Here is a 17,797-nt window from a genome sequence, read left to right on the forward strand (position 1 = left end):
CTTCCCTCTACTTAGATGAGCTTCTGCTGAAAATTACAAAATAATGAGCTTTTGTGAGCTGCAAGACAAGAGCACCAGCAAAACTTGAACCAATAACAATAGTACAGGGAACAGGTGAGCCGAGAAGGAGTGCACCGCAATTATAGCCGAGGAAGTGCCCTTTTGTCCCTCCGGAAACGGAATTTCGTGCCAGTAGAGCCTGGATCTAACGGAGCGTGGTAAGAACCAATCATCCGATAAACGTAGAACGATTGGGCTTCGGTTTTTAATCGAAGCGTTTAACGAGGATTTCTTTATTCTCATCGACCCTTTTTTTTATCGTCCCTCACTTTTTGAAAAAAAGTCATTCATGCCTATATTTGGCAAATCACTGTAAAAGAGATCTCAAAAGGTTGAACAAGATTTTCCTTTGGCTTGCACTTGAAATCGGTACTGTGCTGTAGGGGCCTTTGAAAATTTAAATGATACATCTTACTAGAAACGAAAAATCATCCATAAGTTTCAAAAAAAAACTAATGCTTCAGTCAACCAAGTGCAATGTACCGCTGTAAGCAGCGTTAAGATAAACTTACGGACATTTTTCTCACAACGCAAGAATAAACTCTATTTTAGCAGCTTCGAAAAAACAATTTTTGTAACATAGCACGTTACTTTTATAATCCCTTCATTCCTTACCCCCTTAAAGAAAAAACCACCCCCGAAAAGTTTTCCCCAACCACTTCTTACCCAAAGCGTACTTTTGAGTCTCGAACCAAACAATTTTGGCCCGACGACTCCTCAACAATCACCAAGCCAACACAACACACGCCCGAGAGCCCAAAGACATCGCTGATTGTGCATCGGGGCAAAAACTTCCTTGGCTCTGCTACGTCTTCGGGGGTACCAAAAAAGAAAAACGCCGACGACCTTGCCCAACGTTTCTCTCTCTTTCTCTCTCTCTCCGTGCATATATATGTAACGTCCGTGCAGGAGAGCACGAGCCCAGTCTCCTGGTGAATGCACTATACCTGCACACGTGTGACCACATGGTGTACGTACAAATGCACGAACACACACACACGGGCCAATGAGGAGAGAGAGAGGGGCTCTGTTTAGATTGGTCTTTATAAAAAAAACCGACCGCGGTGTTTTCGAGCCAACGCAGTGTAGTGGTCAGTAACGTGTCATCGGCTCGTCGGGCCAGACGTGTAATAAACTTTGCGCTCTATTTCTCTTGCGTGAGACTTGATTATTTTTTTATTGGTCTTTGTTGTTGGCTTTGTGTGTATGTGTATGTGGTATCTTTTTGTTATCGGTGATCCTGACTTAAGTTGGAAACAAGGCGAATGAGGGTTGGAGATAAGGTTGGATTGGAGAAGTGAGAAAAAAAGGAGAGGATCGAGAAAACGAGGAGGAGGAGGATAGGAGAGTGATTAGAACCGAGTCAGCGAGCGGTTGTACTTTGGTAAGGAAGGGGTTGACTTTGATGTTGGTGTATGGGATGGAGAGGAGAATATAATCCAAGGGGGAAGGATTTTAATGGCTGAATTAGGTTTCTATTTAAAGAAAAAATCATTTGATTGCGTTTGTTGGTTTCAATTTTTGAGTACGAAAAATATATTTGAGTATATATTTTGAGTATAAAAATATCAGGAAGCACCTGGATGTGTTTGTTGGACCGTGGGGGGTGTAGAAGAAGAAAAACTAACAAAGAACTGGCGTTTCGTTGTCTTGTGCAATGAAATCATTTCCGCATGTCTGTGCGTAAACAGACGATCAACTACATACATATTCAAGCTTCATCTCGTGACTTTCTTTCTTGCTTGTTTCGTAATATTAGAGGGGTGTATATAGTACTGTAAGATAAATTGGAGTCAATATTTTAGAATATAAAAAGAATTTTTGCATTGAATAGGATGTATCATCGTGTTTAATTTTTTTATTTATTCGTTATACGTATCGAAATCCAAATTAAAGTACCATACACCTATTTTTCTCAAAAAAAAAAAAAAAAAAAAGAAAAAAAAACTTCGACTTGGCCTTGCTACAAACATCGGATCGAGCAAGCCGATGGAGCTGATCGTAAAATAAATTACGTCACTCGTGCAATTAAGCCAAAGTTCGTGCTCTGTATTACTCTAAATAAGATCAACTGCGTTTACGAGTCATTTACCTGAGAGTCTTAAAGACACATCGCTCCGTATCTGTAACTTCGGCTTTAAAACCACAAAGTTTTTCCGTCATTTTTTTTCAAACGTCTTTGTCGGCACTTCATGTACATTTAGTACAATCATTGAGTAAATTTTACGTTTTACTTTTAAAAAGCCATCTCCTCTCATTTTCCGATACCTATTAGCATAAAAAAATCTATCGAGCCCATTTTCAGTCACCCCGACCTTTATTTATAATCTTTCTCCTTAGCAGGTAGAGTAGTAGCAACGAGGGCAACAAAAAAAAATTAAAATAAAATGAAACTCGATCAAAGCAACAAGAAAACTTTGGCAACCACCATAGGTTCTTGGGGACAACCCCCTCCCAGCCTGACACCTCGGAGAAACTTATTTTCAGCCGATCGACCGAAATTCCCCACGCATTATTGCTCCACGAGACAAAGAGGCCGTAAAAGCACGTCAAGTTGACCCATCGGTCGAAAAGCTGCGCTGCTAATTCACCAATACAGCATTAAGCTCCTCGCACTTTGGAGGCGGGGGAGCAGATGGAGGGGGAAAAAGAGAGCGAGGGGCTATTTATAAAAGCTCTTGGGCATCAGGAACTTGGCCGAGAAACAGAAGCACCTCTGGCACGGCTTGAAAAGCTCACGAGCACGTGATACGCTCGAAGCTTCGGGGGGATCAGCTAATTTTGATGATCGAATATTTACTCCAAGTTAATTTGAAAAGGAATGTAAAAAGTAATTCACCTTCTGTACGTTAAAAAAGGGTGGCCTTTAAGCATTAGATTTAGCATCACTTACACAGAAAAAAAAAAAAAAAAAAAAAAAAAAAAAAAAAAAAAAAAAACAGCTAAGAGCAGTAAGACACCGAGGAATCGGAAGATATGCAGATGTTGCTTTAAAGCTCATCTACGCGCCCCTTTGGATTCATCTCGAAGCGTCGACGGAAAGAGAGGGGGCAGGACTGCTCCTTTTCCGCGCTTGATCTTTTACCTTTTTCCCACCCCCCACCCTCTCTTTGGGCTATTTATACGCGGCTTCCGCGTGCTCGACTCGACGCTTGAAATTATATTGAAATTGAAATACCTCGCCGAAATCAGCCTCCCTCTATTTTGACGGTATGAAAATGATAGGTGCTTCTTTCTAATTTAATCGAGCGTGGAGTTAACCCCCGGATGAGTTTTTATCATCGAGCGAGCGAGCTGACGCGTTGATATTAAAACGTGGAAATTCGCGGAATGATATCGAGTAATGAATCGTATTGAAGCGACTGGTCACTCCTTAAGTGTGTTTGGTCGGTGTGGATGATTGGAGTTTATTTTCTAAGTACGTTTAAATGGGTTTTTTCAATGCCTATATTTTCAATTAATATTTCATGGTTATTTTCATACAGTGTCATATTTTTTTATTTTTTTTATTTTTGACAAAAAAACGTATTTCTTGAAGCATGAAAAGCATGTGCGCAAAAACGGTTGGAGGAAAAAAGCTTGTCAACAGCCATCCGGGTTATTAAGTTAATTTTAAAAATTGTAACGTTCAACTTACGCCATCCTCTTCCATTTAAAGATAAAGTAAACAGGACGGCTGACGAAAGCATTATTTTTGCTTTTCCGGGTAACCACCTCCACTCTTGAACTCTGGCTCGCAAAAATTGACTTTTAAAGTTTGAACAAAGCAAAATTTACGAGGAAATTCTCACACGCTTCTTGGAAAAAATAACCTTTTTTTCCTAATGAACTCAAACCATTACGTTCGCGATGTTACCCAAATTCATTATCAATGTAATAAAGCAAACAATACTGCGTACGTACGTACATGGATTAAGGAATATCGTTGCCATTCTTTTGACGTAGAAAAATCGTCATTTTTTCTTTTACCCTCTAAAATATAATTGGGTTACCTCATTTGGAAGAGTATCTCTATTAAGTTTTTTTTAGTTTTAGCTGAATTTCGTGATAAAATAACAATGGGAGTACCATGCGCTTCACTAAGGTGTCATTAGATAAAAAATACTGTTAACAAAACAAAAAATTTTTGGTACGTATTTTTTTACGTGACTCCGATAAAACAGCACAGATTTTTTTCCCTCAAACAAAGCTTTCAAAGTCACATTGGTGTAAAGAAATGCATTCAAATAAGACTACATTATCTTCTTAGAGACATTCTTAATTAATCTCAAATAACTCGGTGACTCACATGATGTGTGCACTGGAAAACGTGACTTACACAGCATTCCGTAACCTAGATTAAGTAACAAATAGATTAAAATGCATGTTACATATGAATTTTTTGCAGAAATCGCAAAAATACTGCAGGAAAATATTAAAATCTTTTAAAACCAAAGAACTAATGCGTGCCTCGTTAACATTTTTCTTTATAATTCATGAAAGTTCGGCCATAAAAATTTGTAACATCCAGATTAGTTGAATGTAAATAAAAGAATTAAAATTCTTACGACAATTAAAAAACAAAGTTATAGTTTTGCAGAGTAATTAGCTTTTTTGAGACAATTTATCATCTGAGTATGAAGTACTACTTCGATAATAACATACTTCAAAGTCAATTTTAAATACCCATGCTTAGCTCTTTTTATCAGGAATGCAAGCTTTCATATTTACGTGGTTGGATAATTAGGAAAAAAAAAAAAAAAAAAAAAAAAAATACAAGTCAGAAACGTGGTAATCTCAAACCATCAAATCAGTAAAACTACTTTGTTAATTGTATTATTTCAACAAAATACATTTACGATTGCAACGATAATTTTTTAAAATTAAATCCTCCCAAAAAATCATTCGTATCGAAAATTCAATAAAGTGTTTCGAGTGTCATTACAGAGTTTTAATATTTTTTGTTGTGAGTTAAACTCGAATAACAGGTTTTTTCCGTCTTCCTTGAAAAAAGAAAAACCGCATACGAGTTACAAACAGTGTCCTTTACATCACGCAATTTCATTGTTTACATAAAACCAGAATGTCACCTGTACCCATCTAAGTGGTAGAAAAACATCGTTTTTCCCAATCTCGTTTCACTTATTTGCAAAGGGTTTTGACTACTGCGATATCACGTATACGTTGCAGCCTAGCTTGCACGTGTTTACCGTCTGGAGAATGGCAAGGCCTTTGCGAAGGTTTTGATACCGCGTTGACGCGCAAAAAGTTCTCGCATGATACTGAAGTTAGTTTCAAATTTTTTATCACAACAAGGAGTTGCGTTGAATTATGAATTTGAACTATACAAGAATATTGAAGTTTAAGGCACAGTTCGACAGCATGGCATATCATCATTCACTTTTTTACTCCTTAATAAGTTTTTTTTTTTTGTTTTAGAAGAGTTAAAGAGTTTGATTCGATTACTTAAAATTATAAAAGCTTTTCAGAGTTTCGAGACTTCAATGGATTGGGACATGTACAATGAACTTTATTTAAATAATTACCTCATGATACATTTAGCCTTGAAAGCTAGGCCAAAAATTTGTTATTATGATTTTCCACAATATCGATTAAAAACAAATTTAGTTGGTAGACAAATTTTATTCAGTACTAAATTTTAGAAAATTGAGCAAGTTTAGGATGATTGGAGGTGCTGTTATGCATTATGATTCTACACACTTGATACTTTTGTAATTTTTATTTTTCATTACTTTTTTAATAAAATCTCGATAATGTGCAACTCGACTGTAGACTCTAGGAGTATTTCTGTCGGTGATGAAGTTATTAAGAACATATGATAGGACCCCTATCAGCGTGTTGGTGCCCTTAATTTTTTTCACAAGTGGAGCTCCACTGTTAGCCTGTAATTTTCATGCATACGATTGTGTAAATTGTTTTGCCTTTTTTTTTAAGAAAAGTAAAAACTTACTTTGGTTAGCATAGGAGCAGATTTCTCAGTTTCAGCGCATATCTGCTTAGCAAAGTCATAATTCTTCGACTGCTTACACATGTTTCCAACAAATACCGGAGTTTTAAGAAAATGTAACCAATCGTCATACTTTTTTACTTTTAAATTTTGAACTAGTTGACTTCCAACTAATCTACCGACTATTGCTTCTTCGTTTACATAATAAGACGAATGTTTCTTAGGTAACGAAAGTTTGCCGACGTACTTCATATTCAATGGATTACCAAGCTAAAAAATTATGTCGATTAGATCAATGATGTTGGTTTATTCTATATTTTAATGGTTACCTGTAGTACAGCCAAATCATCTTGGAAGAGAAAAGAAGTAGCTTCAAAACTTTCAGGTACACAAATTTTTACAACCATGCGCTTTTGTAATGTCTCGTCGTCAGAGCAAAATTTTTTTTTAAGGGTAGGTTTCATTCCAGCAATAATAAACATCTTGTTTTTTGCACTTTCCATTTTACTCTGTCCCATCACGCATCGAGCAGATGTTATAACATGTTGTGGACCGATGATGCCACCAATGCAAGTGGAATTAAACCCAGAAATAATGACGATGTAGTAATCTTCGTAATTTCCCAGGATTTGAGAAACTGGCTCTGAAAGAGCTGATAAACAAACAAGAATTTCATAGTCATCATGAACTTAGAAACTTTGACGTTTTTTTAAACCATTTATTTTTTAATTGTTTTATAAACAACTGTGTGTATTATCAATTTATTTTTCTTTATTGCTCATTTTAACGTATCTCGTGAATAACTAAGAAAGTACATCCAGTGACTTTATCTACGGGTGCAATAGTTTACTAACTATTTATTATGCTATTAATAATGCCTTACTTGTTACAATAAATTAGATTCATAATACCTATTATTTATAAATTCCTATCAATTGTTAAAATATGGTTTCTGATATAAGTGGAATAAAGTGTCATCACATCTTGACAATTTCAAAGTACACAAGTTTTTTACAAGACAGAAGTAATATTTGAACTTTCTTGTTGAACATGGTTATTACGAACATATGTTTGCTCTTTAATAAAAAAATTTTTTTAATCTCTTCAACTTCATATCTTTTATACAATTACCTTTATGAATCAGACACAAAATTCCAAATCTATACCAAAAAGAAATGAAACGATAAACAAACATCTCGAGTCGGCAGATTTATATTTAAAAATTATAGTCTAATGTTGCTTAGAAATTTTTCACTGTACTCGACCATGCCACAGTTTAAACTAGCTTCCAAACACAGATAGCCTGTTATTATCATGTTTTAAAATTTGTTGTAGAGTCACGCATTTCATTACTTTACAGCAGAGTTTTTAAGTATCCAATTCTAAGAAAAATAAAGTAAGATAAAATTACTCATAAAACATGCATGGGCTCAGGCTAAAAGATTTTTTGTACATTATTTTATTCACTTACATTAAAAAAAAATTATGTTCTTTCGTATAAGTGAACTTTAGAAACGTGTAAAATAGTCATAGAGAACTATGGTCACTCAAATATTGACATATTGTCATGAAAGTTTAAATCAATAACAGTAACTGAAGAATTCCTTTTAGAAAAAAGGTAATAAAACCTTTATCATTTTTTTTTTCATTCGAGTTAAAGATGGATTGTCTATTTACGTAGGTGCTTTTTTAGTGAGAATATGATTATCTTTTGTAAAGAATGTCAGTTATTATTCGAAGCAATTTGATCAATTGCTACTTTTTTTATGAATTTTCATTATCGTCAAAAGACTTTAATGAGTCAGAGCTCTAATATCACTCAACATTATCAATTTCTAAATATTTAATATGCCAATATACCGTAAAAAGAAACATTCAAAGTCAAACAGAATAAAAAATTGTAGCCATACATCAATCGACTCATTTTTCTCAAAATATTTATTCAGTAAATATCGTATATTATTAAATTTTACGATACTATACATACAATTTATTTATCGCACTTATAGTAACAATTTAAAAACACAAATAACATTCTTAAGCATAATAAGTTGTGAATAATCTGTTTGAACAACAAAAATATGTTTGACTTTCATACTGTATTTATGTTATGTCTACTTGATTGAGATAAACTTTAAATGAACACGTCAATCGTCGAAACGAACAATCGGTACAATCGGTATTTTTCATATTACACGTAACCCAAGACTTAATTGCTGACTCCCAAAAAATCCAAAAATTTTTCAGACAAGCAGTCTTACGAATTTACAATTCCACGGCAAACATTAGCAAATTGAGAATTGAGAGCAACGAAAAGCTCTCTTTTAAAAGCAAAGATAGAGAGCATCACCTTAAAAAAAAATTCAGTGAGTGTAATGCAAACTTACGCCTAATCTCTTCCTAAACAACGAAATCGAGTACAATTCCGAGTCCTCACGAGATACGGTGCAAAAGCTCACATAAATCGTAAACTCTTCGGTTAGGCGTCGTAAAGGCGATATGGATGGAATCCAGAGCAGTAAAATAACGGCAACGACCTCTGAACAGCGCCAACAGAGCGGTTTCCATTCTGCTCAGGTGTTACGAGAAATGTAAATTTCTTTCTACAGCGACAAATCACTTGCACGAAAAAGGACAGCAATCGTTTATCGTAATCGAAGCTTGCGATAACAATTAGCGGTATATCGAGTTCGGTGTTGCAAGCTTCCGTCACGTGCCAGCACAAGAAGATGACATAACGATCAGACGTTGTGTCTCCGAAGTAAAGCGTGTGCGCATGTAATTTGATCGATTTTGCTTTTGAAATGTGTTCAAACAAAGAAAAATAATGTTTAATATAAAAATGATTTTTTTTTACCATCTCATACTTCTACCCGTTAATATTACTGCTTAATCTATGTTATTGATTTATTTTCTACTTTGAGTTACTTTAAAAAACACCAATTTTGATGATGTCTACATCGTTATAGAATTTTCATTGATATGTCACTCCAAATGAAGTAAGAATAATCTTTTAAAAATAAGTTTTAAATAGATTTCTAGTTTAGAAAAAAAAAAAAAAAAGATTTATTGAGATACATAGTCACAGGAGATTCTAGTTCAAGTAAAATACGTGATAAACAAATCAGCCATGGAGTAAAAATGGTACATAAATCTCAACTATTGTGACATTGCTGACTTGTTAATTAGCTAATTGATCGACTTTTTTAAAGATGGGATTGAAGGAAAATTCTTCCATTCCATGCTTTGTCGCATTGTCAAGTACCACAAAGGCATTTGAAACCAGACTTTCTTAACCATACATGTATACCTTAATTCTGATGTATACTCTTGACTCGTGATAATGGCCCTGAACTTTGAATAAGAATCGAAACAGATGTTGCTCATTCAATTTCTGGGAGATAACAACATTACCTAACTGACTCGAGGCTTTTTACCCTCAAGATCTTCCAGTACTTTTTTCTTTTCCACGTTTCGAGCTTGCAATAATATTCCAAGCTAATAATCAATCTTGCGATATTCCTTCGTTAGAAGCGTTTTAGTCATGTTCCATGAAGGATTCGAGCAATAAAAAATATGTTAACGCCCAAAATAAAAGCAATTTCCCGGTAAACGAAGCAATCCGTTTACCCCGAACGACCCGTCTAGTTGCCCGCGTTTCCAGCAAAAGCCCCGGCCAAGTTTTTCCTCGATTAAATCAAAAAGTTTCCTCCCGATCCAACAACCTATACCCCAGCCCCTCTATCAGGAGGATGAATCTCTCGACTGTACCAGCGATTAAGTGCATCTATCAACCTTCCGCTCTTGTTGGCCTTTCCTCTCTGTCCGTCTTGTTTTCCCGCGAGCGTTGAAAATTTCCCGGCTCTCGGGACGGAGCTCCTTAGGTAAATGAAATTACGCTGCAGCGATTCCCCGGCGAGTTTTCGCGCCCGAGAGTTCTGGCAGCTTCGTCATTAATTGCGCGACTATTTCTCTCTTCGCTCGAGCCGAACGCCGCGAGCATCGATGGTCCCGGGAACTTGTGCGTCTTTACTTAATTATCAGTTCTTTTTTTGTTTCGCGAAATTTCCCGAAGCTCCACTAATCGGATTCACGTGATTTTCAGCTCCGTACAACTCGGGGATTCCCAGATTTGGGTTGTCGGCTCGAGATCGAATTAATTATTTCGAACAAATATCTCGATGGAAGATCCGCTTGATTGTTTAGTAGTAATGGAAACTGAACTTTTGTTATTGTTATTTGTTCTTATGTCCGTCGTTTAACCGATGACTGCAAGCATGAGAAAAAACTAATGCTAGCCTGCACTCAAATTTTTATACAAAATTACTTATTAATCAATTCACAATATTCTTGATTCGTTTCGTTTCGTTTTTTTGTTCTTTTTTTCACGAGAAAAATACCGTCACTTTGCTTTCACTTATGCCTTAAAAGTGAATTGATCAAGTTAACAGAATGGGCCCAACGGTCAATGTTTTTTTACGGTAGCGCTGAAAAGGATGAAACAAAACAAAAAATAACAACAGCAGCAGCTGAGCACTTTAGAAGAGACCATTTGCGTACCTATTTTCAATGTGAATAAAAAAAATACCCCCATCTCTTCTTCTGTATTAAAACGCCATTCTCACTTTTACGCAAAGCATCCGAGATAACGAAATCGATTAATTGGCCACTATGTCCTAAAAAAGAGCTTCGAGAGGTTCGCAATTCGAGGAAATAGATTTTCCCTATATCCTCGAAACACGTTAATTGCCCACAACGCTTGTGTTTGGATATTGCGCTTCGTTTTTAGTCACTCTCCGTGAACCCTCGTTGTCCATCCATGTCGATACAGACGATTGAAATGCAAACGCACTGGGAATTAATTTTCATAGCTCTCGTAGTTTTACATTGCCTACGAAATATATAGTACACCGATGAAATGCTCATTTCCTCGCGTTTTTATAATGTATTTTTTTATTTTTGCACGATTGTTTCAGTCATGTATTTTAAGTCTCTACATGTGTCAGAAGATGCAAAAAAATATTGATGAAATTTTTTTAACGGATCATCTGACACATCATTACATCACATCTTCATTGCCACAATCATTTTTCAGTGTAAAACATTGTTAGGTATAAATTTTTTTGCTACAAACTAAATAAAAAAACCTCTAAATGTGTAATGACGTAGGATTTTAATCACAGATATCTCTTCAAATTATTATGTATGGTGATAAACTTTTTCAAAAAAGAAAAAAACTTGTCATTTACAATAACCAACATTTATAGGTACTAACTTACACAAATGCAATTATGCTTTAAGATTATTCAAAATAATTACAAAACATTTCCACAATACGTATGCAATTGCAATAATTACGATTAACGTAGATAATGGTCACACAATAAAATAATTGAATTAAGCGACCTGTTGCTTGCTTTAAAAGCTAATTGCCCAACACACCGTAGTGCCACAAATTATTTTATCCTTGTCTTCATCGCTAAACTGTATGTACACAGTCTTACCGGCGGGCGCTAATACACGTGAATTGCGTCACAGATTGCGCACTCTCTCTCCACCCACTGTATGAGTAATGCGCTATTTGTACACAACTTAGCTAAAGAGACGAATTTATGATTCTTATACGGTTCAACAAAAATTTTCCAACACCCGGAGTAGCTTTTCTCTTTAAATATGTGACTAGAGATAGTAGTATTTTTTGTAAGACGAAAAATCTCTCGATTTACGAGGCTCAGCTACTGTCTCATAATTAAATGTTAATTAAAGATAATATGACGTGGTGGCTTTGTATTAATCGCTCACGTAATTGCTGGGATTTTCTTTCTTTTTTCTTTTTATAAATTTATTCAAGACTAGAGCTTTCAAATTTGTTCGATAGGATTGAAATACCTACGTGCGTCTCATGCTGTTTGTACCCACGTAGTAAATTATAAAAATGAATCGACTAGTCTTTTTTAATAAATGAAACGTACGACCTGAACTCTGTATTTTTTTTCAATATACCTCATTTCAGTACAAGTTTTACAGAAAAAGTCCTAAAGGTATAATTTCAAAGGTGATTTACACTTTGATAATCTCTCGAATTTCGCGTGATGTTAACTACTGATGATAATTCTACTTGCGTCAATCACATACAATATCTTGATCGATGTCACGATTTTCAAAAGATTAGATATAAACGCGATGCAGTTTCCATTGTCCGCGTGATTAACATCATGCGGGTGAAAAGTAATAAATCAATTGTATCATTAAGCAATGACGTTTGTTTCTTACTCATTTTGATACACATTTGTAAATGTCATAGTCTAGAATCGAACAAGTTGTTTTTCTTCTACGATTTCCTCATAATGTATTTCCAAAACATCACCATTTGAATAAGCGCACTATAATTAGAGCAATTACTTGATAAACAAATTATTCCTTTCCTCGTATATGTTACGAGATAAACAAAGCCAATGAATGTTATTAATCAGTGCAATTTATAAAAATGTCTCATACGGCCCAATAATATGTGGCTTCTGTGGTTCCACAAAAGTAACTCGGACTAATCTTAGTCTCGAAAATTGAAAGAAACAGCGAAAACCAGGAAACATTTGGGACAAATAGAAGGAAACATTGGATAATGAAAGCTTGGGCACGAAAAATCATCGAGACCTCGTTAAATTGACGCAAGTTGATCGGCAGTGACAGCATGTCACAGCCTCGAGGGCCAGTATCGCTCCGATAACAGACCAACGCGTACAAAAGCACGTATATACAGAAGCACGAATGAGTAAACAAGACGGACAGGCAGACGGAGAACCAATGGCCGGTCAATACAGGCGCATGTATCTGTACGGCAATTGACGTCCGCGAACTATAGAGTGTGTGTGTGTGTGTGTGTGTGTATGTGTACAACATCGGTACCTGTGCCGGGCTTCTCTTGGCTCGCGTGCAGCTTGCACCGACCTCTCGTCAGTCGTATCTGGCGAATCGATAGCCTTCGCTCCTGTACTCCAAATCCTAGCCGAGGGAGCCAAGGCTCGTGATATCTTTTTCCGTGTAATCAAACCTGTGGCTTTTTTTTTCGGTGGTGTTGTTCTTTCTGGTTGCGAAACGATCGGCACTGGTTACACTATGGCGAACCGCAGTGACGTCGTACATCTGAAATGTGAGTGGATGGCCTTTTTTGGACCTTTTTTTTCGGGTTGGGTCATCGGAGGTTGGAGTATGCGGTAGTGCTGAGCGAGGATTGCGGGAAATGTGACATAACTAATGGTTGAATTTTATTCATACGAGACACAATTTTGCTGCAACATTTTGCATAATCTTCCTACCTAGCTCTGGTTATATTAGGTTCCATAATATAGTTAATTGATCTCGCAAAATCTCGAGATTCATCATTTGCAAATATGTTTAATTGAAGAGAGGAAAGGCTTGACAAGTACTAAAATTTTTTTTGGTCATTTCGATACTTGATGTACTATCAAAACAAATTTGTGCATTACGAGTCATGAAAATAGAAATACTCCATCCATAAATCTTACTGACTTTTCAACGACGTATTTTCCGAATCTCTTTCTCGTCGCACTACGATTTCTTGAAAAAAAGAAACAAAATTGACACCCATATTTAACGCTCATTAGAGGAAACGTGAGTATATATGTCGTATAGGTATTGAGTCACCTTAAACTTGAAACTACGTGTCGATATCTTCCGCTGTTCACGTGCACCGCGGTATTTAGCTACCGACTTGACAATCGATCCGAGCGATGCTTCCGTGCCACGTGATTCCTCGCTTACTCTGGTTCATACGTTTTGTTTTCTTGCTAGATCGTTTTTCATGATTTAACTCAGAATATTTGTATTAATTGTAAACAGAGATACTTTTTTTCTTTTTTTTTCTTTTTTTTTTTTTTTTTTGTGGTTTAAGAGATTTCGAAGACCAACTGTGGGTTGAAAACGTTAAACTTCAAGTCCATTTGACAAGTATGAAAATAATACCGGAAATCTAATCTTGTACGTTCTACAAAGATAATATGCTTTAGTGATAAGATAATTGTTGTTTCTGACATGAAAATGTTTATTAGTGAATTTCATACGATGCGATATTACGTGATGGACAAATTGTTTACGAAAAATAATTTTTTTCTTTTACAAGCAGCATAAGATAAAAAAAATTTCCTCAACTATTAAAGTTTCCTTGCTCTGTAATCTATTGTTACTTTGCAAATTCCTACTTTATATAACAATTTTCCTTATATATTTTATTTTTTGTATCCAGAACATACTAGTTTAAATACTGATGAGTTTATCAAATTTTTAATTAAAAGTCTAAGTCAATCAATTACGTAGCCATGAAATCGTTAAATATCAAAAGAAAAACTTTTTACCCAACACTACTTTGTCTCAGAGTTTCCTATAAAATCGTCCGAAGTTTAATCATCGTCACAACTAATCATAAAGTATAGTTAAAAAGTACTTTTTTATTTGAAAAACAAAAAATCGCAAAAGATAATAGAAAATGAAAAAAAATAAGACCAATCGAGACGAAATAGGTCTTTGTGATATAAAGATTTAAATAGCTAAACACGTAGAAAACAGATAGGAGAATATTTTCTTGAAAATCATATAAAATATCAAGAGGGCAACCGATTTTTCGATCGTCAGACTAGGGCACAGATAAATTTCCAATTTTTTTGCAATATAAATTTTTGCTAAAAATGTAATGCACTGTTTGTTCCAAAAATCGATTTCTTTAATTACTGATGATAACACAGCGCTTAATCAAATTCTTCAACCAAACCGTGCACAATCACAATTCTGGTGAAAAAAAAGTATTTAAATAATTTATTTCGAAAAAAACTTTATGGATATTGATGAGTAAAAAAAAAAAAAAAAATTCTAGAAAAACAATGCTATTTCATTTGACAAAAAAAAAAAAAAAAAAAAAAAGTATATTGTGCCCATGTCTGTCGGTCGTTACACAGCACCTTTAACAAGAAATTCATGTACATCTGCAATCCAAAGCAGCAAACATGGCAAAAACTGCTTTTCCAAAACTCTTCCTGAACCAGCACCAAATTTACACATCCTGCTAAAGCTCCAAACTCACATGTAACCACTCCCAAAACTTTTTTTTACCACTTTCTGTACTGTACACACACTTACTCACACACCTCTACCACAGTGCAATAAATTAACCGTTTTACCCTCACAGTTCGTTCGTTGAGTTAATTAGCATGGGAATCGAGTCAACTCGCGAGCAAATATCCCGAGAAATGAGAGAAACGGGGAGGAAGGAGGAAAAAGGTGCTCGAGCTTCAGTCTGCGTATACTTCACGCTTCGCAGGATCATTGCGAGAGCGGCTGCTCGATCAATTAAGACCACGCAAAAAGAGAGCAGCGACAAGCCTCGAAGACAATTGTCGTTTCTATTTTTAGTCTATCGCTCCCTCCTGAACGAGCACCCGATCACGTGTGCGGTGGTAAATAAATTTAAGTCACATGTGATGCCACAACACTGGATGTGGAAGGAAAAGGAATGTCGACAGAATTGCCAATATTTTCACGTGATGCGCTCTTTTTTATTGTATCTCATTGGGTTAAATGAGGGCCGATGATTGTGTAACTTACGACCGTGTACGATACAGCTTCGATCTATTGGGCACTTTGCATTGTCACAGTCAGCAAAATCTTTTTTTTTCTCATTGGCAATTTTTACATGTATGACATTTTTTGCCCACGTATACAATATTTAAATATTATTGTTTTACCGTACCCATGTATTAGTTATTTATCAGTCAAGATTATTCAGATATCGTTTGGATAAACAATGGTGCTTTGAGTGGTGATGGACAATGAAAACAAAACAAAAACCCGATAAGATATTTAAATATTCTCAAAAAATTCACATTCAACGTTGTTTCGAGCTTTTCTCGACAATATTAATCCATGTAATTTGATTTTGAATTTGTTGACTGGGCACTAGAGAGAGGAAAAAAAGAAAGTTTGATCTCATCCGATAACAACCGTAAAAAACCACAGTCATACTGATTCGCTCTCTCAATAACGCGTTTTACCCCATAATGGCCGAATTAAAGCTCACCCGTGCAGCTGCACTCACTCGCTCTCCCATACAACGAGTTATCCCCAATTATCGTAAAACACAAGTACGTGTGAGACCCGTTTCCTCGAAAACCGGATAATCAAGAGCCGGAGTTTATAAATAAATCGGCCGATCGCCCAAAAAATACACGACGAGCACATATACTACAATAGCCACGTATACATATTACTTTATAACGAAACTTTGAAATCGCTAGTGTGAAAACTAACTCGTCCCTCACGTAGCTCTTCTCGGTTGCGCTCCATTTTCTAATGTATGTGCAAACTCGCTTTCGAATTTTCAATCAAACGCAGTACGAAACCATATAGGCACATGCGATTGCGTGCACGTGAGCACCGGCTGCACCTAATTGCACGGCTTGTAATATACACGTCCGGTCCAGTGCTCGGTGCTTATATATACATATGGTTACGCGACGATCTAATCGATCATTTGCTAAGTCGGCGAGGGTAATTCAGTCAACTAAGCTGGTGTGTATTTGGTATAATAGTGCGAGTTGCCATCCCTATACATATCCTCGCACAGTCACCCTTTATATACTGCGCGTATACTGGAGTTAATGACCTTCTTTTGGACCATCATGACATACAAATATGCTTACGTGTAACGATGTATATTAGGATCTACGTTTGTTATACACGTATATTATTAATTCTTCGTTTGTCCATCGCGCCCTTGATCCTTGCTCGTATGATTGCATGTTTTTGTTTTTTTTTGTTTTCATCGTGTAATTTTTAATAACTATTTTACGGTAGAAAATAACGTAACAACACGTGATGTGTCTGTTTTTTTTATACGCTACACATCAAACAATGTAACAATACGTGATTCACGTGGACACGAAAGCTTCGAAGAACTATTGCACGAGAGCTTGAAACTTTGCATCACGGAATCGACACTTTTTTATTTTTTTTCTTCAATTTTTGCACATCAACGTAGGACCCTGCCGTGAATGCCCGACTTCTGTAAGTAATTGTCCGTCAATGCTTTATCCAGGAATTTCGAAACGCATCGATGCCAACGCCAAAGTGACACCCATCAGTCTGGCTCCGTGCAAATTTCCCCGAGACGCGAGTAGCGCCTTTCCACGCCTCATCGCTCACACACAAGGCGCGCCATACATTTTCCACACCACCTCTCGTTAAAACTCGAAGAAACTCCTTGCCGCACCCACCCTGTCATCCCTGCACTCCCAAAACCCCCGAAATTGGGCGCGTTGGAGGGCAGGTTAGGGGTGGGCCGGGGGGGCATTAGCCACTTGATTAATTAAACAGGGAAAGATTCGGCAATTAATTACTCGGGGAAAAGACCGAGGGAAGTTGAGCAGCAGCAGCAGTGCTAATTTTGCAAACACAATTACCGTCATTTCAAATTTTCGCGTGTATATAGTTGAACGCTGCACTTTTGCTCACTCCCCCGCGCCACGTGAAGCGTGTATTTTGTTGTACGTACAGCCAACGTTGCCACGATTAATTGAGCTCGTGGTTTTTACTAATTTGTACGTTGTTTGCGTATATAATTGTTCGTATGGCAATTGTAAAAGTTAATTTTCAACATCACCACGAACCACATTCGCCAGAAACACACCGATATTCGGTACTTGCCAATCATCAGAGAAAGAGATCGGATTTGTTTTCGGGTCCCGGAGCAAACACACGGGCCGTCAAGGCTTTGTTTAAGCA

At 36.3% G+C, this 17,797-nt stretch overlaps 1 protein-coding gene across 3 annotated transcripts in view; it reads left to right on the plus strand.

Moving 5' to 3' along the window:
• The first annotated feature begins 1,144 nt into the window (after positions 1 to 1,144).
• LOC106642572 (sodium-coupled monocarboxylate transporter 2) overlaps positions 1,145 to 17,797 on the plus strand; it is a 43,555-nt gene continuing 26,902 nt past the window's right edge. The window contains exons 1-2 of one of the 3 annotated variants that reach the window (XM_014357392.2): positions 1,145 to 1,217; positions 1,311 to 1,444. Coding sequence is in view for 1 of the 3 variants with exons in the window: in XM_014357389.2 (XP_014212875.2) it covers positions 13,124 to 13,157 (34 nt within the window). In the remaining 2 variants the exon portion in view is untranslated. Of the gene's footprint in view, positions 1,445 to 12,919; positions 13,158 to 17,797 lie in introns of those variants that run through there. The other 2 variants (XM_014357391.3, XM_014357389.2) reach the window with 2 other exon arrangements.

Source organism: Copidosoma floridanum, unplaced genomic scaffold, assembly GCF_036245765.1.
Source record: "Copidosoma floridanum isolate Cflo_tuat_1 unplaced genomic scaffold, Cflo_Japanese_pri ptg000021l, whole genome shotgun sequence".
Classification (NCBI taxonomy): Eukaryota; Metazoa; Arthropoda; class Insecta; order Hymenoptera; family Encyrtidae; genus Copidosoma; species Copidosoma floridanum.